This window comes from Hemitrygon akajei, chromosome 30 (assembly GCF_048418815.1).
Source record: "Hemitrygon akajei chromosome 30, sHemAka1.3, whole genome shotgun sequence".
Classification (NCBI taxonomy): Eukaryota; Metazoa; Chordata; class Chondrichthyes; order Myliobatiformes; family Dasyatidae; genus Hemitrygon; species Hemitrygon akajei.
This window is the reverse complement of record NC_133153.1, coordinates 33,855,115-33,880,012: the sequence shown is the minus strand read 5'-3', so window position 1 is coordinate 33,880,012 and position 24,898 is coordinate 33,855,115. Positions and strand designations below refer to the sequence as shown.

At 43.3% G+C, this 24,898-nt stretch overlaps 1 protein-coding gene across 4 annotated transcripts in view; it reads left to right on the top strand.

Moving 5' to 3' along the window:
• The window catches only part of chd2 (chromodomain helicase DNA binding protein 2), a 122,837-nt gene that overhangs the window by 15,066 nt on the left and 82,873 nt on the right, over nt 1-24,898 (top strand). For 2 of the 4 annotated variants that reach the window (XM_073032567.1, XM_073032569.1), the window contains exons 3-5: nt 13,492-13,714; nt 17,891-17,977; nt 22,507-22,571. In XM_073032567.1, the coding sequence (XP_072888668.1) occupies nt 13,492-13,714; nt 17,891-17,977; nt 22,507-22,571 (375 nt within the window). The remainder of the gene's footprint in view (nt 1-13,491; nt 13,715-17,890; nt 17,978-22,506; nt 22,572-24,898) is intronic. The other 2 variants (XM_073032568.1, XM_073032570.1) reach the window with 2 other exon arrangements.

Here is a 24,898-nt window from a genome sequence, read left to right as displayed (position 1 = left end):
TGGCCACAGAAGCCACTTTCAATGTGATCGGGAGAATGAACAGTAATTGAATTTTCCATCGTTTTCCCAGCTGTGAGAACCATCTGAGATGAATTATTATAGTGTTTTAACACTGAAGAATGTTACTTTAAAATCAAGTATTTGCCTATGACCTGACCAGTGGGAATAAAACTCATTCTAAGCATCATTGGTTCAGAAAGCTGGCACTTTTTTGTATTTTATGGTGAAAATCTGTCCCAGCTGTCTGTGTGATTTTGTTTAAAATTATTTTTAGCATTACATTAATGAAGCTGAAAGTATAGCTAAATCCAATTGGTGTGCCTATAAATATGAAAATAAATATGCTCTTATGGCTCACTTTAATTTTTAAATTCCTTTTCTTTGTATAACTGAGGTTTAAAAATGTAAACAATGACAAAGAATTGGTCTAGATCTCTAGAAGAGACAAGATTGTTGCAGTAAAATAATTTTAATGAAAGCATTTTGGGTATTGGCAGTTATTTTAAACTTGCTTCCCTCGAGAAAATAATGGACTACTATTTGTCCTTAGGAATCTGATTTTCTGAATGATTCTTGTGCTTGGATTTTTAACTGTAACCTGCTTGTATCTTGGGACCCCAGAGTTAATTCCTCTTGAATACAGTCTTAATCAGTAAATTAAGCTCTAGAATCTGAATCGCAAGGATTTTGATGCTTTCTATATGACAATATTCTCTGAAAAGTGAATATCTTACAGCCGCACTTAATCAGAATCAGGTTTAATATCAGTAGCCTATGTCATGAAATTTATTGCAGTAGCAGTTACGTTATTGCAGTAGCAGGACATAATTTAAAAAAACTATAAATTACAAGAAGAAATATATAATCATGTAGAGCAAAAAAAAAAGAAAAATAACTAGTGTTCATGTATCATTGTCCGTTCAGAAGTCTGATGGCAGTGGGGAAGAAGCTGTTCTTAAGATATTTTGTGTGTGTTCAGGTTCTTATACCTCCCGTCTGGTAGTAATAAGAGAGTATGTTCTGGGTGATGGGGATCCTTAATGACAGATGCAGCCTTTTTGAGGCATCCCCTTTTGATGATGTCCTCATTACAGGGGAGACTAGTGCCCATGATGGAGAAAGCTGAGTTTGCAACTTTCTGCTGCTTTTTCTGATCCTCTGCACCGGTCCTTGCGTACTAGACAGTGATGCAACCAGTTACAATGCTCTCCGTAGTGCACCTGTAGAAATTCACAAGCTTCTAAAATTGAGTGTCCAAATTCCCTGCCGGATCTCTTTTATCTAAATTAATCATGCTGTACTCGTAATTACGCACGTAGGTGTGTTAGTACTTGAGCTCACTCCTCCTCAGTGTGACTAAGCCAGCTCTGGTAGTTAATATCCCAGTAAATAAACTAAATTCATCACCACCTCCAGTCCATTGTCTCCTCAGAAAATCACTGCTTTCTGCTTTTCTAATGATTCCCCTGCTCTCTTTCACATCTTCCAACTACAGTTTGCTGAAGAGAAACCTCCCTGTGTGTAGTTGTATATTTATAATGTTTTGAAAATGTGGGTAGCCCCTTCTCTGGGTCACTGACACACAGGCTTTATGCTCAGAATTATCTTGCATCATGCCTGTGCTTATTGTACTCCATTGTGTTTTACTCCTACCCTGTAGTTTTTTTGTCTTCGTCGATATTTATCCGATTTTTCAGAAGGTAAAGCAAACCCTTCTTCCTCACATCAGACAATGGGTGATGGATCAAAATAAAAACACAATGTTGGAAATAGTCAGCAGGTCTTGTGGTATCTGTGAAAGAAAAAGCCTTTAATGTTTTCAGGTCAAAGACCCTTTAGAAACAAGGAATCCAATCTAAATTAAATATAAAGAAAAGTTGCTTCACTCCTGACCAAATTTTAACTTGTATCTGTGTTATTGAAAAGCACAGCACAGAAACTGGCCCTTCAGCCCATCTAGTTCATGGCTGAACCAGTTAAATTACCTACTTCCTTCCACCGGTTCTGGTACCGTAGCCCTCAATACCCCTACCATTCAGGAACCTATTCAAACTTCTGTTAAATGTTGAAGTTGTGATCACGTGCACCATATGTGCTGGGAGCTCATTCAACACACTCACAACCCTCTGAGTGAAGAAGTTTCCCCTCATGTTCCGCTTAAACCTTTCAGCCTTAACCCATGACCTCTGGTTGTAGAACCACCCAACCTCAGTGGAAAAAGCCTGATTTCATTTACCTTATTTATGCCCTTCATAATTGTGTATACCTCTATTAAATCTCCTCTCAATCTTCTACATTCCAATTCTCATTGCTTTCTACATATTTAACAGCATCTCAAAAGTATTGAACTGACACATAAAAATGTATTAAAGCCAGATTTTGATCACTTAGTACTATCTCCAAATTTCACTGTGGCACTGAACAATTTCATGTGCTCAAGTGGCTTCAGCATGCTTTTCTTAAGGCAGTAACCGTTTGAAGAAATGAGAGGCTAGATGCTGGAAACTGGAGCAGCAACAGTTCTACTAGAGAAAGGCAGCAGGTCGAACTGCATCTGTGTGTGGAAAGAATTATCCTGGTGTTAGTGTTTGACCCAGAATGAAAACAATTGTCTCCCTCTCTCCACCCATACATAGATGCTGCTCAACCTGCTGAGTTTCTCTAGCAGATAGTTTGCCTGAATCTCACCCCCCTGCATTCACCCAGATATAATCTTTATCGAAACATGCAGCAAAATGCATCATTTGCATCAGTGACCAGCACAGTCCGAGGATGTGCTGGGGCAGCCTATAAGTGTCACTGTGCTCCCAGCATTAACGTGGCATACACGCCCAGAGCTTACAAATATCTTAGTCTTTGGAATGTGGGAGGAAACTGGAACATCCAGAGGAAACTCCCACAGTCAGGAGAAGAGTCTTGTACAGCAAATTCACAGATGTTGCTGTCCTCGAAATGGCCTCCGTACTCTGAGCAATTCCATCTTGCCTCATAGAGAGGCAACGTGTATTTGTGTTACATAATTTAAAACGACTTTATATCCTGCGTGATCATTACAAGGGATGTAATTCAGATAGCTGAATGTTACCTTTCAGATCACTGTTTACTATATGCTGCAAAATACACTGGAACTGGATAAATAGACCTTGTAGAATTCTTTTTTCCCTAAATAAATCTGTTGTATCATGTCTTCTGTCATTTATTTTTATTTACTGAGATACAATGTGGAATAGGCCCTTTGAGCCATGCCACCCAGCAACCCCTGATATAACCCTAGCCTAATCGCGGGACAATTTGCTGTGACCAATTACCTTACCTTGCTTGTACATCTTTGGACTGTGGGAGGAAACTGGAGCACCCGGAGGAAACCAGCGTACAAACTCCTTGCAGGCAGTGGCAAGATTTGAACCCAGGTCACTGGTACTGTAAAGCATTGTGCTAACCACTTTGCTACCGTGTTGAAGCCTAGCATTATAAGACACCTTGCTAGCCCACAATGAACGATCTGCATGGCTTTTTTTAAAGTGTTAATTTTGTAAGGGTGATTTCTGAAGTTGTCACTTTACTACCCAGGAGAAATCATTCATGCTTCTGTGCAGTGCTTCAAGCTTCATTACCAGATTGTATGCACAGCATCAGATATTTGCTTGAGCCTATTAGCCCTCCAGTCAGAGCAGAAACAAATCTCTGAGGTTCTGACTTGACATTGACTAGGAACTCCTACGTAAATGCAGCCTGAAGTCTTTAGTGCGTGGACCCCCTCTCTTTTTTGCTGAGTTACACAAATAGGCGTCAGCAGGTTTCTGTGTATGCCTGTTAGTGGGATGTATGGTCATGTGATTTCTTCCCAAATTGAGCGTTTGTTCCACAGAGCTAAGTGTTTAGTCCGTGAGATCCATGATCCATGAGTCTTCCAAAGAATATTTTTTGAAGACTGCACATATTGGAAATCTGGGATCAAATTAGAAACTGCTGAAAGCAACTAGTACCTGCAGGCAGCATCTATGGAGAGAGAGAGAGCAGTTAACAAATCATGTTCGGGATTGATCATCAGAACTGGGAAGGAAAGTAAATCGAAGCCACATGAACCTTGTGCACTCTCTTGCAGACTGTAACCTCCAATGACCGCACCACTGATCTTGTCACTTTATGAGGATCAGGGGAGTGCCTTGCTAGTGTGTGAACTTGTTATTTCCTAGGAAAGCTGAGCTCCTGGCCGCAGAGAAAATCCCATGAAATTTGAGCACTGTTGCCCCAATCAAATGGGTGGTTTAATCCCTGGCTTAACTTGCTCTGGATTCCAAAGGCGTGCTGCGTTTTCTGAATAAGCTCAGACATCGCGATGTGAAAATCCCTGAGGGAGTGGGCTTGTGTGTCCCTCGCCAGGTGGAGCAATTGCATCGAAAGCCCTGAGCTTTACACAGGACACTTTTTAAGGTCTTCTGATGTAACCCTGGTGGCATTTACTGTAAACTGATGTCACTGACCATCTTCTTTCATTCACACTTACTTAGAACAAAGAGTACACTGTTGCAGATAGTAGTGGTGGGTATTTTCAGAGGTGCTTGTGTTTGGAGGGGGGCAGTCTGGGTGTGTGCTCCAGGAGGAACGGAGTGTCAAGCCTTCCCGATAAGTGACACCAGAACTGAACCTCCATGGTGAAAATGAAGCAGTGGGGGCTGGTGAATTGTGGAGGGTATGTGAGAAGGGTTTGGTCCAGGGTGGGGGGGGAGGGGGATGTAGATACAAGATGGAGTCGAGTTTGGAGGAGATGAGTTTGGTAAGGTATGAGCAGGTAGAAACTATAGTACTGTGCAAAAGTCTTGGGCACGTCCATATAGCTAAGGCGTTGAAGACTTCTACACAGTACGTGGTGCAGGGAGTGACTTTTTTTTAAAATCTGGTGGGAGTAAAGGATGTTGGAAATAGTGAGGGTGGAGCACCACGGTAGGAGTTTGGATAGGTAGAGGAGGAGAGTCAGGGGCAGGTGGTGGAGTGGGTGCAGACACACCAGGTAAGGTCACTTAATTTCAAACAATTTTGTTTATTAATCATTGCAGAATATCTCTTTGGTGCTTCCCACTTCCTCCCTTTTCCCATCCATGATTCCCCTTTCCCTGACCCCTTCAGTCCATTTCGCAATCAGGTTTATCATCACTCACATAAGTCATGATTTTTTTTGTGTGGCAGCAGTACAGTGCAATGCATAAAATTACTACAGTACTGTGCAAAAGTCCCTGGCTGAATATATGTGGCTACAACTTGTACACAAGTACAGTACAAGGGCAGTCCTATTTGTAAATCTTGGGTAGGAGGTAAAAAAAACAGGTGGTGTATGGTTGGGGAACAATTATTTGGAAGGTGTAGAATGAGTTCTCCAGAGCTGCTGAGGTCTGTGATGATGGGGGATACAGAGGTGATTATGGGTATGGTCTTTGCACTCTGACCTCTGCAAAGTAGAGGTCAGTCCACACTACAATGGCATCATCTTGTTTGCGTGTTTGATGGTGACCAACCTTGAGCTCACTCTGTTTTTTCAGGAGAGGTCTGATCCAATCTTTCCTTCAGTTCTTTTAACGTGATCTTGCCATACTCCAAACTGCTTGAGGTCTGAAAGCTGTGTGTCTCCTTTAAATATATTCAGTGACTGAATCTCCACAGCTCTCTGGGGTAAAACAAAATACTAGAGTCATGATACGATCAGAGAAGACATTTCTCATCTGTGGGCGATTTCTTAATCTGAAACTCCCCAGTTCCTGGTTTCTCTCTAGGGAAAACATCTCAGCATTTACCCTGTCAATCTTCTCTGAATCATTGACTTAATCTGATTCCTGTAAATTTCAGTGGCTTAGATTCAACTTGCATTTATTAATTGGCCTTGCATCCAAGGAATCAACCTGACTTCGCTGCAGTGGCTCCAATGTACATCAATCCTTAATGCCTGTGATATTTCCAGCTTTCTTAAAGGCGTCTTGTCAAGACTTCCCTACTTCTGTACTTTATACCTCCTACCGTAAAGACAACAACATTAGTGTTGTCGAACTCGATCAGGGAGGGGTTACGTAGCATCCATGCCAGGACCACCAAACTCAAAAACAAATACTTCCCCCAGTAAGGTCTAGTCAGTACCTCCATCCACTAACCCACCCACCACTACTTTACTACTTCCTGTCAGTCACCTTATGTACAGATCTACCCATGCTAGAGTCACTTTAAGGGCATACAGTACATCAATCTTTGTGTATATATCAAGTATTTATACTTATTGTGTTCTTTATCTTAGTGTGTTTTCTTCTGTGCTGAATCAGATCCATAGTAACAATAATCTTATTATCCTTTACATGTCTTAACTGGAAATGACATTAAACAATCTTAAATCTAATTATGGCCTACAGCTATATATATTTTTTCTTTTCCATTTACCAGATCCTTTGGTATTGCAACACAGAGTCATAAAGCACCACGGCACAGAAAAAGGCCCTCCGGTCCATCTAGTTCATGCCAAACTGTTTTTCTGCCTAATTCTATCAGTCCACATCGGGGCCATGATCTTCCATATTTGTCTCATCCATTTTCTTCTCTAAACTTCTCAAATGTTGAAATTGAACCTGCATTCATCACTTCCTCTGGCAGCTCATTCCACACTCACTCCACCCTCTGAGAGAAGAAGTTCCCCTTAAATATTTCATCTTTCACTCTTAAGCAATGACTTCTAATTCTTAGACATTCTGTAGTCTTGCTTTACTTTATATGATAAATCACTTTTCATTCGTCCAAAGAGCCCCCCCGCAGTGGTGACGTACTGGGGCTGCTCTGTGTTTGGAGAGTTAAATCCAGTTAGAACCTTAACAGTGAACAGGACCCTGGGGTGTGTTGTAGAACAAAGGGACCTTTTAGTACAGGTGTCCCCCCGCTTTACGAATGTTCACTTTACACCACTTCGCTTTTACAAAAGACCTATAATATTAATCTGTTTCACATTACAAAGAGGATTTTCGCTTTTACGAAAAAAAATTTCCATATAAATTAGTGGTTCTTTGCTTTGTCATTTCAGCTTAAGAAATGTTTTGTAGGAACGCTCTACCTTTGTAGAAGGGGGTGCACCTGTACTAGTACATAGTTCCCAATACGGTGCAAGAACTATAAATTACAAAAATAAAAGTTGCATATAAACAACAAGGTGGTGTTCATGAGTTTGTGGATGATTCAGAAATCTGATGGTGGAGAGGAGGAGCTGTCTGCTGTAGCTCCTCTCTGATGGTAGTAATGAGAAGAGGCCATGTGCAGAATGATGAGTATCCTGAACATTGGATGTTGACTTCTTGAGGCACTGCCTCCCACAGATGCCCTCAGAGATGGGGAGGGTCTGGCCCATGGTGGAGCTGGCTGACGTCTCTCTTGCAGGGTGATGAAGAAGGCTGGTGACACACTGGCTGTTAGGGCATTTAATGTAAAAGTTGGGAGGTCATGGTACAGGATGTTGATAAAGTTGGACCTGGAGTATTCTATTCAGTTTTGGCCAGCTTGCTAATGAAAGCATTAGTAAACTAGAAAGAGTGGCAAAAGGTTTATAAGGATGTTGCCAGGACTTGAGGGACCATGTTTTACAGAGAGGTTGGCTAAACTAGGACTATTCCTTGAAGCATAAGTGACTGATAAATGGCAGCACCTAGGATGTTGTGAAAAAAAAACCAAAACGATCAAAAATAACTGCATTTTGAATCAGTGTCTGTCAGCCTAAATTGATAACATAACATGAGCACAGATAACTGCACTATTTGAAAACCGTTGGCTGTAAAATGACGTAGTGTTTAATGTTCTCACAAGTACATGCGGCTGATGTTAGTTAGAAACTGTTGGCAACGGTCTCTTGTCCCAATTAAGCAGCATGGTGTCTCAAATGGACAAAAGGATTCCCAGCTATTTTCTCTTTTAGTTTTTGTTCTCTAAGAGTTGTCCCAAATAAGAGGCTGTCCCACTTAATCAATGTACTAGTTAACTGGAAGCCACTGCATTAAATAAATGAAGCAAAATCACATAGAGTGCATGAACCACAAAGCTAGCACAAGAGTGTAACAGATAATGAGGAACGTTGACTCTTGTATCTGTTAGTGGAAGCATAAGAGTATGGCATCTCGGGACAACAACATAAAGTGCTAGTGAGACCACGTGTAGTGTATGGTGAGCAATTTTGGTCTGGATGCTTAAGGAAAGATTTTTTTATTCAAAGTGGTTCAGAGATGTTCCAGTAGGATGACCCATGTCTGGAGATGTTGCCTTTTGTGGAAAATGATTAAACTTGTTGACTATCCACTCATTGTTAGACAGGGTAAATGCTGTGAGGTTGTTTCCACTTTTGGGAGGACTCCATAGCCAGATAGCATGGTCTCAGAGATGGAAGTGGGCTGGGGCTGTGCCTCCTTTAAGATTACGGTGAGGAAGAATTTCTCTGGGTACTCAGTACCACAGTCATGAGGACAGAGTCCTGGGGTACACTAAAGATTGAGATAATGAGATTTACAGGAAGATGTTTCCTGCTTGGCATAGCTGCCTGCTGCACCTCCAACAGTGCCCTTAGGTCAGCTGTAGGGTCATCAGCCAGAGACCATTCATTGATGCTTCGCTTCCTTAACCCTGGTGCATCTGGTGGCAGAATTGTGGCAGGGAGATCTTACCACTCCCTGCAACTTTCAGTGGGGTTAGTCGGTCCACCAATTTCTCTGCAGATTTTTAATAAGGGAATCAAGGTTTATGAGAAAAGGCTGGAAAAGAGTCCTCGGAGAATATTGGATCACCCATGTCTCTTATCAAGTGGTGGAACAGGCTCAGTATAGAGATGACCTCTACTAATTCTGGTCTTGTAAATGAGGGAGGCACAGCAGTGTAGCCTGTTAGCACAACACTTTACAGTGCACCAGCTGTAAGATTGGGGTTCAATTCCTGCTGTTGTCTGTAAGGAGTTTGTACATTCTCCCCGTGACAGCGTGCGTTTCCTCTGGGTGCTTCAGTTTCCTTCCACAGTCCAAAGATGTGCAGGTTAGGGTTGCTATGTTGGAGTTGAAGCATCACGATACTTCAAAGTAAATTTGTCAGTACATACGGCCCTGAGATTTGTTTTCCTATGGGCATACACAATAAATGTAAGAACCCCAATAGAATCAATGAAAGACCACACCCAACAGGACCAATGAACAAAGGACAACAAACTTCAGTACAGAAGGATTCAAAATAAATAAGCAATGAATATTGAGAACATGAGATGATGAGTCCTTGTGGGCATCCTCCAGCCCATCTCAGACTGTGTTGGCCGTTGATGCAAAGCAATGCATTTTACTGTACATGTGACAAATTAATCTGTGACTTTTATTATCAGTAACCTTGTGTACTCTTGTTTAATAATCTTTGATGTGATACCTTGCTGAATGTTTTCTGAAAATCCAAATACAACACACCTTACTGGTTCTCCATTGTCTACCTTGATTACATCATCGAGGAATTCCGGAAAATCAACCAAAGGTCATTTTCCTTGCATTGAGTCATGTTGACTCTACTTGTCTAATGATTTACAGGAGATTTGTCATAGACCAGGAGTTCCCAGCCTGGGGTCCATGGATCTCTTGCTTAATGGTATTGGTCCATGGCATTAAAAAAGGTTTGGAGCCCTTGACTTAGAGGGATATGGGCCATTTGCAGGGAGGTTTAGACTCGCATAGATCAGGAGTTCTCAACCTAGCTTAGTGGTGATGGACCTGAAAGCTTTTCTGTCTCTGGGAGGTAAGTAGCAAGCAACCAATGAATCTAATGACAATTGTCCCCAACCCTTTTTATACCATAGATCCTTTGCTAAGTGTGATTGGTCCATAGCATAAAATGGTTGGGAGTCCTTGGCATAGACCTATCGATTGATTGCTACTTACTTTCCAGAGAAAGAAATTGTTTTCAATTCCTTCCTCCCTGTAGCCCTTTGGCTGTTATTATTGGGGCATGTATTTTATGTCACGTACATGAAGACTGAATCAGAACACCAATTTAGAACGCTAGTCATTTCAGTCTTTACCATCGTTAATTCCCTCGTCACACTCTTAAGGGACAAATGTTCGATTTTGTGTACCTGTGTAGTTAAGTCATCATGATCATGGTAGAAAGCAAACAGACAAGGTACCAAACAGTTGCAGTTGTCTCTGAAGCTGCAGACCAGGTCACAGGGGTGGGGGGGGGGGGGGGGGGGGGTGGCAGGAGTGACGGTGTAAGGATTGATGATGGAGAACGTCAGGAGGTCCATTGACATCTGCAGCAGTAGCTGTGAAATTTCTCATGCTTGGCCCAAGCCTGTGTGCCTCCAATATTTTAAGCGGCACCCACCTCCGTGTATTTTCACCTTTTAACGTCTTTGGTTGAACTTGTAGTTTTAGCAATGTGTGGCTTGTAAGACTTGGTGAGCTGACTGTATTTGTCTACTTTGAGACAACTGTTGGTCCTCGTGGTTTAGGTAGGGAGGTGCTGGCGCCTACTAAATGAGCTTTATTATGCAGAAGGACTGGTGACCAAATGTTAAGAAGTAGGTACATGCTGTCTTGGTAGAATGGCATAGGATTTGTGATTGGGGGGGGGGGGGAGTGTTCAGATTGGGTTGCAAAATATTTATTAGATCTTTGAGCTTCTACCTGCATTTGATTCTGTGCTTCTCCCTCCAAGTTCTATGCGTCACCATCTCTGCCATGCAGAGGTATCTGCAAACACTGTCTCTTCATCTACAGCTCCGGGCCTCACTCCAACGCATGATGTGGGCCTCTCCAATTTTTTTTTACTTCTCACTTACCCATTTGGTGATGATCCTCTCCTTTCTCATGGTCCACTCTCCTATCAGATTCTTCCTCCTTCTGCCCTTTAACTTCCATCTTCTCACTTCATCCCGCCCCCCCCCCCCCCCCCTCACCTGGTCTCACCCGTCAGCTTGTACTCCTTCCCCTCTCCTCCCTTTCTCATTCTGGCTTCTTCCCCATCCCATACCTTTCCAGTCCTGTTGAAGGGTCTCGGCCTGAAACGTCAACTGTTTATTCCTCTCCGTAGATGCTGCCTGACCTGCTGAGTTCTTCCAGCATTTTGTGTCTGTTCCTCCTTCAGCCCTTTACCTTCTCTGCCTATCACCTTTCATCTTCTCACTTCATTCTACCTTCCCCCTCGCTTGTCTTCATCTCTGGCCTCCCAGCTTGTACTGCTTCCCTTCTCTCCAGCCTTTCTTATTCTTCTTCCTCCTTCCTTTCCAGTACTGATAAAGGGTCTTGGCCCAAAATATCAACAGTTCATTCCCTTATTCCCCCCCACCCCGTAGATGCTGCCTGACTAGCTGCATTCCTCTAGCATTTTGTGTGTGTTACTGTCTGAGCTTGTGTTCAGAATAGATTTGTTGCAGTAGAGTGGGTATTTGAGCCTGAGAAGACCTCAGTGACTCTTCTTTCTTCTTGGGTGAGAAAGCTTTCTCTTACTACCGGCATATCTGATACTTGAACCTTCTGGCTCCCTTTTTCCTTCCTCTCTCTCCTGCTGGGTTGGCGTACTCAGTTCTTGAATCATTTGAAACTTATGTGAATTTCCTCCCAGGGGAGCACGTGCCATTCCTTCAACGTTAGCACTGCACAAATTAAAAATACACTGACCAGTTAGTGAAATTTACTTCTGAAAAAGCAGGAATGTATTGTTGAAATAGATGAATGAAGGAGTTAACATATGAGGAGTGTTTGATCGCTCTGGGCTGTATTTGGAGTTTAGAAGAACGAGGGCGGTTCTCATTAAAACCTATTGAATATTGAAAGGCCTAGTTAGGGTGGATGATGTTTCCCACAGTGGGAGTGCGAAGGACCAGAGGGGACCAGCCTCAGAATAGAGGTCCATTACAATTACAACAGAGATATAATTGTAATTCCATTACAACAGAGATGAGGAGGAATTTCTTTAGCCAGAGGGTAGTGGATGTGTGGAATTAATTTAAAATGGAAGTCGATAGGTCTTTGATTATTAAGGGCATCAGTGGTCATGGGGGATGGGCAGGAGGCAGAAAAATGGAGTTGAGAGGAATCAACCATGATGGAATGGCAGAGCAGACTACAGTAACCGGGACTTAATTCTGCTCATGTGCCTTATGGTCTTATGAAGAGCAATAATTATGTGAATAGTGGAGCAGGTTCAAAGGTTGGATATATTTTTGCATAGTGGGGAATTAAGGGTAGTGGGGAAAAGGCAGGTAGGTGGAGATGAGTCCATGGCCATGATTCTATTGATGGTGGAGCAGGCTCGATGGGCCAGGTAGTCTGCTGCTGCTCTTATTTCTTATGTTCTGAAGTAAAGGGTGGAATGGACAAGTTTTGCTTCTAATTACAGTACTGTGCAGAAGTCTTTGGCACATATATATAGCGAAGCAGCACGCACAAATGCTGGATCAACTTAAGCAGGTCAGGCAGTATCTGTGGAAATGAATAGTCAATATTTGGGCTGAGACCTTTCTTTAGGACTGAGAAGGAAGGTGCCAGAAATAAAGGTGGGGGGAAGGGAAGGAGGCTAGCTGGAACGTGATAGGTGAAGCCAGGTGAGTAGGAAAGATAAGGGTTGGAGAGAAAGGAATCTGGTAGGAGAGGAGAGTGGGCCATAGGAGAAAGGGAAGGAGGAGGGGACCTAGGGGGAAGTAATAGGCAGGTGAGAAGAGGTAAAAGGCCAGAGTGGGGGAATAGGTGAAGAGTTGGGGGTATTTGTTTACTGAAGGAGAAATTGATATTCAAGTCATCCGGTTGGAGGGTACCCATACAGAATATAAAGTGTTGCTCCTCCACACCAAAAGAGGCCTCTAATCTTGGTACGAGAGGAGGCTCTGGCCTGCACATTGGAAGGGGAATGGGAATTAAAATGTTAGGCCACTGAGAATTTATAGCGAGGGTGCCTAAAGCTTTTTGCACAGTACTGTATTTGTCAATGAGGAGCAGAGAGCGAGTTTGCAAAACTGTCAGGATCAAAGAATGTTAGGAATAGTGAGGGTGGAACGCCACTAGAGATTGTGGGACAAGAGGCAGCGAAGGAGTGCCAGGGACGGGGTAGGTGCAGACGCACCCAGCCCCGAGATGCCAGGCAAGGCCTTTTGATTCCAGACAGTTGGTTTATTGATCACTACTGAATGTCTCCTTCCACTCCCTCTCTTCTCTCTTCTACTTTTCCCAACCATGATTCCCCTTTTCCAACCCCCTTCCCACTCTGTCCACAATAGAGACCCATATCAGAATCAGGTTTATCATCACTCACAAATGTCATGAAATTTGCTTTGTTTTTGTTTTTGCAGCATAAAATTACTACAGTACTGTGCAAAAGTCTTAGACAACATAGGCATATATACAGTATGTGCCTAAGACTTTTGCACGGTACAATGTATTTCTAACTCAGGTGCTGTCACACTGTCTGTAACTGTGATCAAGTGTTCAACCCCCGATGTTTCTTTTCCTCACTTCTCAGCAATTTAGCTTCTGAAGAATCCAACCACTCTGCCTCAGGATCAGAGTCGGGCAGCCAGTCTGAAAGTGAGCAGGCAAGCGAGTCCAACAACAGCAGCTCAGAGTCCTCCGAGTCCCAATCCGAATCGGAAAGCGAATCGACTGGCTCCAAGTTACAGCAGTCCGCCCCCGAGAACAAGGACAAGCCTTTGAGTAAGAAGGAGAGGATAGCTGATGTTAAAAAGGTACCTTTTAAAGATAAACGGGGTGTTACTTGCTTTGTCACGGTTAAGGTATTGCCTCTAAGCAAGCTCTGCTCTTCAACAGGAGGCTAGATCAGAAATGTCACTGTGCGTTTTCACACCTCTGTTTTGAATTGCCCAGTAGAAATTGTTTCAGCAACATGGAATATGATCACGTCATCTTTAAATAATCACATGGCATCTTTTAAAACAAAATTCTTGAGGCTACTTTGGGGTTTGCCTATGGAAAATCTCAGCCAGTTAATGAGGCATCAGGTGTTCAAAGCAAGTCATGAACATCTAAAACAAACAAAAAAAACATGAATAGTTGGTAGCTCAGGCAGGGTCTATGGAAAGAGGAATCCTGTCAATGTTTAAGGTCAATACTGTTTCATCATAACTTTAGCTTTTATTCATTGGTAAAGTTTGATTTTAAAGATGCAAATAAGCTTAAGTAGGATTTCATCCGTCATTTAACATCCTATTTTAAACAGTGTTTTCGTCTCATTTAATCAAACTAAGAACTGTTTTGATATTTTGTTAAATAAGGTTCTAGAATAATTAAAATGGTGGAAGGGTGCAGGCCTTATGTTGGTCTGTGAAGCCAAATTGTCACCCCAAACATCAGTTGTATCAAACAGTATACTCAAGATCCTCTCTACTACTAAATGCGTGGGAACCCTAAACTCCAGGGAAGTTTTGGACGGGCGGGAATTGATTTCAGTCTGTGCTTCCAATCCTCATACTTTCTGGTCACCATGCAGGAATTGAAATGCATGCATGCCATGTTCTCGGTCATTTCCCTCCAAATCTAGTTGCTTTCCCAGCTGCCACCCCGTATCTGATCACAGCTGGAAGTTCCTGAACACACACCCGGGAATTTGGCTTGATTTGTGCTCAGTAAGTATAATATATTAATACTTTATTCAATGAAAAGATGCTGGAATTACCTTTTTGGGGACTCAGACAAGTCCCCGAAGGAGGAAAATAAACCTATTCACTAAAATCAAAGTAAATTTAGTATCAGAAGTACGTATATGTCACAGTATACTACCTTGAGATTCATTTTCTTGCAGGAAAATAAAGATATTAATAGAATTTATGAAAAGCTATATAAAAAAAAGACTAACAACCAATGTGCAAAAGAAGATAGATTGTGCAAATAAAAGAATACAGAGGAAATGAGTTGGAAAGTGTCATTGAAAGTGAGTCTGTAGGTTGTGGAATCAGTTCTGAGTTGAGTGAAGTTATCCCACGCTGGTTCAGGAACCTGATGTTTGTAGGGTAATAGCTATGCCTGAGTTTGCTCCTGTGGGACTTCAGTGTCCTGTAGCTCCTGCCCAATGGTAGCAGTGAGAAGAGAGGGTGGCCTGGATGCAGGAGGTCCTCGATGATGGATGTTGCTTTCTTGTGGCAGTGCTCCATGTAAATGTCCTCAGTGGTGGGAGGGCTGTATGGGCTATGCTGGTTTGCTCCCCCGAGTTAAATTAACACGGTGTCTGATCAAACACAGTTTGCAGTCTTGGTTTCCAAGCCACTGAGTGTGGGGTGGAAGTGTGCGTAATGTTTCAGAGGTCTGGACTAACGATACCCCTTATTGTTTGAAAGCTTGCTAATCATCTGCAAGGTTCTTGTAAGAAAAATATGCAATGTGTGACTTGCTATATAAACTTACAGTGGTCCATACTTGCACCTACATTCCTTTTATTAATCTGGCCATGGAAACATAGCAGAAGACTAGGGGTATGCATGGGAGCATAGAAGACAGTGGAAGACATCAGGGGGTGGTAGGCATGGGCATTAATTCTGTGCCCAGGTGTAACAAAACCTTTCTGTGTTAGCAGCAACCTCGGGTATATCGTTTGATGTTTATTGCTGTTTCATGGCTTTTCAATGGGGTGTGTCCAGTATATGAATATTTTACTAGTTTTGCTATACAAAATGGCAGAGAGTGTATCACAGAAGGTCATAGCTGTTCTGACTGTGGCTTCCTCTCCGCTCGTTGCTAGTTCCTCATTACCCTGGGCTCCTCCACAGAACAAGAATGTCCCTGCCTCAGCCTTGAATCTGCCAAGTGATTAAGTCTCCATGGTTCTCTGGGGTGGAAAATCCCATAGGTTCACTCATCCTGTGAGGGAAGAAATTTCTTTCCATCTCTCCACTGAATGCCCTCTTTGAACCATACTGTCCAGTTCTGGACCCCTCTATGAAGGGCAGCGTCCTCTAAGCACCTCCCTCATTAAATCCCCTCACAACCTTGTATGTTCCAGTAGGTCATCTCTTACACTACTAAACTTCAATGAGTCTTAAGTTCAAGCTGGTTAACCTTTCCTCAAGACAGCTTCTTCACCCCAGCGCGCTTCTCCAGAGTCAAATTCAGACTCAAGTTCTCTTATTTATCACATTTAGCGAAACATGCAGTGGAATGTGCCATTTGCATTAACAACCAACCTAGGATGTGCCCGCGATTGTGGCCACACATTTCGGCGCCGACATAGCATGCTCGCCACGCTTAGCAGAACAACACCAGCAGTAACAACAAAACAACGGCAGCAAAGCAAGCCCCTTTCCCATCTCTCCCACCCACCCACACGCTCACTGTCCTCCAGCTTCAGGACAGGCCAACTTCTTGTATCTCTGTTCGGTGTATGTATATCTCCAAAATCAGGAGACTAGGAATGTGACTCATGCACCATTGTAGCATGACTCTCACTCCCAGCTTTGAAATAAGACCAGCATACTTAACACTTTCCTCATTAATGCTATCCATACACACTAGCTTTTTGTTTCATGAAGAAATCTCTCAGCAGCATTTTGTAATCTGGTGAATTGATTCCCCTTACCTTATAGTGGAATCACTCATTCTGTGAGCAACCATTGACAAGGTATTGTAACTGTACATTATATCTTTCCAGTTACCAAATAACACTTACGCTGCTAAGCTAAGTATTCTTATTTCTGTTTCTCAACCACCTTCCTATTTTAAACAATATACAGTACTGTGCAAAAGTCTTAGGCACCCTAGCTATACATGTGCTTAAGTCTTTTGCACAGTACAGTACGTGTTGCTGGGAATTCAGATAAGTAGTTTCAAAGGAATGAAGCGTTTATGCAGTTTACACAGTAGTTGTGACCCTTCTTCTCAAGTTTGGCACCATTGATATAAAGATGTGTTTTTACTGCATTCAGATACCAATGTAGTTATAGTCTTTGAATAAGTAGTCTTGGGTGGTAACTGGAAAGGTCATTGTGAACTGCACTCTGTGCAACTTTAATTAGGTACACCTCATTAAAATGCAGACATCTCATCAGCCAATCGTGGCTGCAGCTCAATGCATAAAAGCATGCAGACATGGTCAAGAGGTTCAGCTGTTGGTCAGACCAAACATCAGAATGGGGAAGAAGTATGATCTAAGTGACCTTGACCGTGATTGATTGTTGGTGCCAGAAGGGGTGGTTTCAGTATCTCAGCAACTCGATCTCTTGGGATTTTCACACACAACACTCTCTAGAGTTTACAGAGAATGGTGCGAAAACCAGAAAGCATCAAGTGACCGGCAGTTCTGTGGGTGAAAACATCTTGTTAATGAGAGAGATCAAAGGAGGATGGCCAACTGGTTCAGGCTGACAGGAAAGGCGACAGTAACTCAACTACGCATTATAACAGCGGTCTTCAGAAGAGCGTTTCTGAATGCACAACACATCAAACCTTGAAGTGGATGGTCTACAACAGCAGAACACCCACAAACGTACACTCAGTGGCTATTTTTATAGGTGCAGGAGGTACCGAACAAAGTGGCCACTAGGTGTATATCTCAGTGAAAAGATGGTGGTAAATTTCTTGGATTAGAATACTGTGCTAAAGCTCACTCTTTTTCCTGCAATTGTCAATGCAATATCTCGTTCTATGGATTTAAAGTTATTTGGATCCCTGAAGCGTATCAGTTTGTACAACAGTTGTTGTCACCCCTGGATTCATGGTAGAACTGTTTTACTTCACAGATAGAAATAATCTTAAATAGGACTTCATCCAAGTCATTTAAAATCCTATTTTAAACAGTGTTTTTGTCTAGTATAATATTCAAACTAAGACCTGTTTTGACATTTTGTTAATAAAATTCTAGTATAATTAAAGTGGAGGGAGGGTGCAGGCCTTATGATGGTCTGTTTATATTGCAGATGTGGGAAGAATATCCAGATGTTTATGGGGTTAGGAGGTCAAACCGCAGCAGACAGGAACCGGCTCGACTTAACGCTGGAGCAGAGGTGAGTAGTGGAGAAAATAAATATTTAAAACCAGGGACTCATCAGGTTAAATCGGTAGCAAAGCCCATAATTATATCCTCACTTGCCCCCTCCCCCACCGCAAATAGTCTTTCCATCATTCCTGAAATGGTTTGGTGTATTCTTTTGTAAATTATGCTTCTGTAATGTTCAGATGCATTACCAATAGAGAATGCCATCATAATTGTAGCCATAATCCTCTGTCCTAGCCTACTGACTTGTATCTCCTTATCACTTAGATAATGAACTTCATACCTGTTCCACCTCCCAAACTTAATTACTGTTCTTTTCTCTTTCAGTAAGCTCTTGTTCCTAGAAGCCACATCAATATTTTTTTTTACCCCAATAGCCATTTTCAGCCCTAGACTGTGCCTGCTCCAACTATAGTTGGCTTCAAAGTTCAAAATAAATTTATTATCAAAGTACGTATATGTCACCATATACTACCTTGAGATTTACTTCCTTGCATTTATAGGAAAAAATAAAATAACATTAAGAAAACCGATACACAGACAAAGACTGATAACACCAATGCGCATAAAAGAACAAACTGAAAATAAAATACTGAAAACATACGTTATAAAGAGGCCTAGGTACTGTAGAACATAGAAGATTGAGAGGAGATTTGAAAAAGGGATACAGATAGGGTAAATCAAGCAGGCGTTTTCCACTGAGGTTGGGTGGGACTACAACCAGATGTCATAGGTTAAGGGTGAACGGCGAAAAGTTTAAGGGGAACATGAGGGGAAACTTCTTCCCTCAAAGGGTGGTGAGGGTGTGGAATGAGCTGTCAGTGCAAGTGGTGCATGTGAACTTGATTTCAACATTAAGCAAAATGTGGATAGGTACATGGATAGTAGGGTTATGGAGGGATATGGCCCCGTTGCAGGTTGATGGGATTAGGCAGTTTAAATGGTTTCAGGATGGTCTAGAAGAGCTGAAAGGCCTGTCTGTTTCCGTGCTGTACTTTTCTATGACTCTGAGTCCTTGAGAGTGAGTTGGTAGATTGTAGAATCGGTTCAGAGTAATGGTGAATGAAGTTATCCACGCTGGCATGTTGTTTATGCCGTTGAAGTTATCAGCTGAACAGGGGTCAGTGAATAACAGTGGGTGGCTGGATGCCTGACTGATCTTTATATCAGCAGCCTTGGGCCACAACTCAGAGCTGCCACCTCATAGTTCAATCCTGGCTGTAAGTGCTGTCCGTGTGGAGTTTTCACGCTCTCCCTCTGATCATTGTTTCCCTAGGTTTTCACGTTTCCTCTCACATCCCAGGGATGTCCGTGTTGATCGGTTGAGTAGCCACAGTAAACTGCTCCTGGTGTGGAGTTGTAAATTGCACCTGGTGTCTGGGTGAGTGGTAGAATCTGGGGGAGGTGAACAGAATGAGAGGGGAATACAATGTAAGAGAGAAGAATTAGTTGAAAAATAGATGCTTAACACACGCTCAGAGGGCCAAGGGGCTTATTACTGTGCAGTAATTTTTTTTTGAGGAATAAATGCCATAGTGGAAATGAATGTTTGATGGTCAGTGTAATCTCAGTGGGCTAAATGGCCTATTTCCATGAAACGCAGCTTTATGGCTCTCTTTATTACTGGCCTTGCTGAGACTAGTTAACTTAGTACTGATTTTAGGCCTCTGCCAGATAATGTACAATAGATAACATGGTGTAAAGCATTGAACAATTCCACTGACCTGTTTTTCTGTTACCAAAGGAAGCTTGTCCTTAAAAACCTGTGTCTGAAATGGATCTGAAAAGGGCTTGCATTACTGTGGCAACCTTTACACTGGGGAGGGGGGGGGAGGGGGTCCCAACCTTTTTTATGCCGTGGACCCCTACAATTAACCAGGTGGCCCGTGGACCCCAGGTTGGGAACCCTTTCTTCTCAGCTTTTCAGGTTGGCCTACAGTCCTTGACAGCCAAGACCATTTTTGAAATGCAACCAATTAATTAACAGAGAGAATGTGACAAAAAAAATCACCCATAGTATCATCTCACAAACAGTCATAAGATGACAGCCAGGCAGTGCATTTTTGGCGTTGGTTTTTGAGGGTTAAGTATTGACCTAAAGGTCAGGGAGAACTGCTGCTGCTTTTCAAATGGGAACCTTTTTCATCCTCTTGTGCAACACCCAGGCCAAAAGGTAGTGCTTGTGGCAAAGCCACGGTCACTACTCTGCCCATCAGATTGTCAGCCTAGAGTTTAGTGCTGAAGTCACTGGAACTCAGAGAAGCCCACACTTTCATTGCTAAAAACATGGGTTATTCTAGGGCTTTGCCCTCCTCCAATTTCAATCCTTCTCCCCCCCCCACCCCCAACCTTCACCAGCCTGATTCCACTCTCACAGAACCTTCCAGTAAGTAAAGCTGGCAAAACATTACCTAAGTGTTTTGTTGACTAGAGATTTGCTTGGTATTAATCGAACATATCCAGGGCAAGGGACTGAACTTTGGAATGAAAAAGTCATGTTTTGCTTTGTAATACAGTTCTACTCTGAAGCTTTGCCTTCCTGTGAAATACATGGGACGCCAATAACTTTAACACCTTTTACTGAGAGAGGGCACTTTGTCTCGGCAACAGAATGTTTGCAGTGTTTGTGTAGCATGTCGCAGGATCTTTCAAAGCAATCTGAGACACCAGTTGCATCACCCCTAGGGGAGCTTAGGCCGCCAACAGCAGCTCACCAGAGTCCATTGTCCTGGGCTGGTCTTTCAAGTTGTCCCCAGGTGTAGCCCATCTAGGCGAAAATCCTTTCTCTCCCAGGGATGAGATCTTTGGAGCTTCTGTTGGTGTTTCTGTAGCTCTGGGTTTTTACAGAATGGGGTTGCTAAGCCCCCATGCATAAACCTCCTCCTTTCGCAGCCGGGCTTGGGACCGTCCATGGTGAAGTTACCTGAGACACCACGTTGCGTTGAAATGCAGTGTCTCGTACACAGGTTACTATACTGCACAAATCTGGTTCTTTTTGCAGTCTCCCCTTCACCGAAGTAGTGGATCGAATTCTTTAAATAATTTTCTGAGCGCTGAACACATTTCATGTTCACCTGATCTGCCTGAATTCAATGACTGAAGAATTTGTTTCCAGTCGTGGGGGAGTTGCTTGTTGGTAAAGTTTATTTTAAAAAAAATCTATTGACATGTGAGTGGGGGAGCAAGGATTTAAAAACTTGGCTGGATTTTTAAAGTTTTATTTTCCAGGAAATGGGAACATAAGTATTCCATGGAGTTAGCATTGTCTAATTTTTATTACAATGGTTAAATAAATTTCCAACAGTTGTTCTGTGTAGAATAGATGTACACATACTCCAATATCATCTTGGTGGGTGAATTTAAATGGGGCAGACCTGTTTCCCCTTCACAATATGAACTTCCTAATTTTTTTTTAAACCTTCCTCTTGATTATTCCCTTTCATTTGGAGTCCTGCATCCATGGGCGGATCCCGTGGTCCGTGTCGGTCAGGGAACGGATAAACTGGTCAGCCTGACCACTTGATAGTCATGTCAGTGAATAGCTGAGAGTCATACAACCCCATAGCACAAGAACAGGCCCTTCAGTCCATTGAGTCTGTGCCAAACTGTTATTCTGTCTGCACTTGGACCATAACCCTCCATATTCCTCCCATCCATGTACTTATCCAAATTTGTCTTAAATGTTAAAATCAAACCCACTACTGCTGGCAGCTCATTCCACACTCTCACCACCTTGAGTGAAGAAGCTCTCCCTCATGTTCCCCTTAGACTTTTCACCTTTCACCCTTAACCTGCGACATCTAGTTCTAGTCTCTGTGGAAAAAGCCTACATGCATTTACCCTTTCTATGCCCCTCATAATTTTATAAACCTCCATTTTTCCCCTCATTTTCCAATGCTCCAGGGAATAACCTATTCAACCTATAACTCAGATTCTCAAGTCACCAACGACTTCTACAACTTGAACATAATGTCCCAACTCCTCTACTCAATATACGACTTATGGAGGCCATGTGCTAAAAGCTCTCATTACAACCCTACCTAATTGTGACACCACCTTCAAGGAATTATGGGTCTGTATTCCAGGATCCCTCTGTTCAACTGCACCGCTCGGTGCCCTACCATTCCCCGGTCTGTCCTTACAGCACCTTACACTTGTCTGCATTAGATTCCATCTGCCATTTTTGAGTCCATTTTTCCAGCTAGTTTAGAGCGCATCAGAACTGGGAGGAAAGTGTTCAGAAAATGGGAGGGAGCCCATATTGGTCCAGAAGGCAGAGAGACTGGGGGCAGATAAATGAGTCCTCTCAACACCTGCGATTTATAACTAGCCCTGTTGGGGGCGGGGGGCAGGGACTGGTGTATTACGAAAGCTGTTAGCCCCACCAGAATGCAGGAGCCTGTGCTTAATCGCAAAAATGTGGAGTTGGAGGATTTCACTGGGTTGGGTGGGGGTCGGGTCGTGGGCAGTTGTGCCCCTCTTGTCAGGGAGGGGGATTGCAGTGAAACACTCAAGGAATCTTCTTTCTTTTAACTATAGCAGGAGAGCAGTGAAAACTCCGAGAATGAGGCTCCAAAGCGGCGAGGAAGGAGGAGAGCCACCAAGTGAGTGTTCGGAATGAGCTTGTGCTTATAGACTGTGATTTAATGCAGTGTGCTGTTATATTTACTGTGCCAGAAATCTTGGCTCCAGCCATGGGGCCTGTTGGTGATGGTGGGGGGGGCGGGTGGAATACTTACCTGAAGCAGCAAGGGTCTGTATTGAGTAGTCGCAGTGCAGGTACTGGAGGCAAGATCCTTAAGTGTTGCTGAGCGGAGAGATCTTGGGATCTAAGTTCATAGCTCCATGAAAGTGGCTACACAGGTCAATAAGGTGGCTAAAAAGGCTAATGGAATGGTTGCTTTTATTAGTCGAAGCACTGAGTTCAAAAGTCAAGAGGCTAAGTTGCAACTTTATAAACCACATCTGGAGTATTGCGTACGGTTCTGGTCTTCTCACTATTGGAAGGATGTCGAGTTTTTTGTAGAGGGTGCAGAAGAGGTTTGCCAGGGTGCTGTCTGGTTTAGAGGATGTGTGCTATTGTGAGAGGCTGGATAAACTTGGGCTGTTTTCTCTGGAGTGGGGGAGGCTGAGGGGGGATCTGATAGAGGTTTATGAGATTATGAGAGGCATAGATAGAGTACACAGGGAGTATCTTGTTTCCCTGGGGTGAAATGCGTAATACCAGAGGGCATGCATTGAAGGTGAGAGGGGGTAGGTTCAGAGGGGGATGTGAGGGGTCAGTTTGTTTTAACTCAGAGAGTGGTGGCTGCCTGGGATGTGCTGCGTGGTATGGTGGTAGAGACAAATGCATTAGAGGTTTTTGAGAAACGTTTAGATTGACACGTGAATGTGAGGAAGATGGAGGGATATGCACAACATTGTGGGCTGAAGGGCCTTTTCCTGTGCCGTACTCTTCTATGGTCTATGTACGATGATTCAGATGAGGGCTCCCCGGATATCCCATCAACTCTCTTGAGACCGGACTTTGGCTTAATGCTCCCTTTCTTTACGTCTGTGCCCAAATGTAAAGCAAGGGAGCGTTTTCTGACCTCATTGTAAAGAGGTTAATTGATGTGTACCTGACCACTCATTGTTCACACTAGGTAAAGTGCAAGAGCAGGTGACGTGGTAGTGTAGCGGCCAGCATAATGCTTTACAGTGCCAGCAATCAGGGTTCAATTCCCAGCGCTGTCTGTGAGGAGTTTGGTTGTTCTCCCTATGACTGCGTAGGTTTCCTTCCACAAAAATGTCGTGCTGTTCTTTTTGACACCTTGTGGCGCATCAGACGACATTTTCGCCCATCTCCGTAGCAGTTGACTGTTATTTTATGAGGCCAAGTTGCTAGCTTGACGCTCAACCCAGCACAGATGGGAAGCGTGCAAGGAGCCGGCCAGATTCGAACTCGGGGCCATTTGCCTTGAAATCTGGTGATGCCACTACACCATCGGCCGGCTTATTCCAGAAGTGTACTGGTGAGCAAGTTATGGCCATGCTGTATTGGCACTGGAAGTGTGGCTCCACTTGTGAGCTGCCCATAGCACATCCTTGAATTGTGTTGGTCGCTGATGCAAAGTGAAGCATTTCACTGTGTGGTTCAGTGCCCCTGTGACAAATAAAGCCGACCTTTTTTCAACTTATACAGCTAAATAATAGCAGCCTCCTTTGAGGCTCCCGGCTTAATACAAAGTTTAACCTAGTCTCGCACAGGGGTTTGGTGTATGCCATCCCTCTGCCATTGTATGCTTGGCACTGACGGCTGTATAGTAAGATGCCACGGTAGAGCAGCAGTTAGCATGACGCTATTGCAGCTCAGGGTGTGTGGCTTCGGAGTTCAGTCCCAGTGTCGTCTGTAAGCAGTTTGTGCGTTCTCCTCAGCACCCCAACGGGTTTCCTCCAGATCCTCTGGTTTCCTCCCACAGTCCAAAGACGTACCACTTAATAGGCTAATTGGTCATTGTACATTGCTCTGTGATTGGACTAGGGTTAAATAGGTGGCTTACTGGGCAGCGCAGCTCGTTGTGTCAGATGGGCCAGTTCCGCTCCGTATTTCTAAGTAGAATTGTGCAGGATTGGCATTTGGAGGTCATGATAGTAAACTGATTCTTAGATAGTTTTCCCAAATCTGGAATAATTTGATCTGAACTCCACCTTGGCAGCTGGGGGACCTAAACTGCAATTAATGTTAGCTACAAACATTGCAGCGTTCACTGGTCTTTGGGAAAGGAAATACTTCTGGCCTTTATCCTGTCTGACTTGTTTATGACTTTGGACTTGCTGAATTCAGCTCTTGTCCGCTCCCAGCAAGCTATGTCATTACCATCGCAAGGAGGCAGATTCCTGTGAGCTTCCTGAGGAAGGCGTGTCTGTTCAGGGAGATTATTTTAACAGC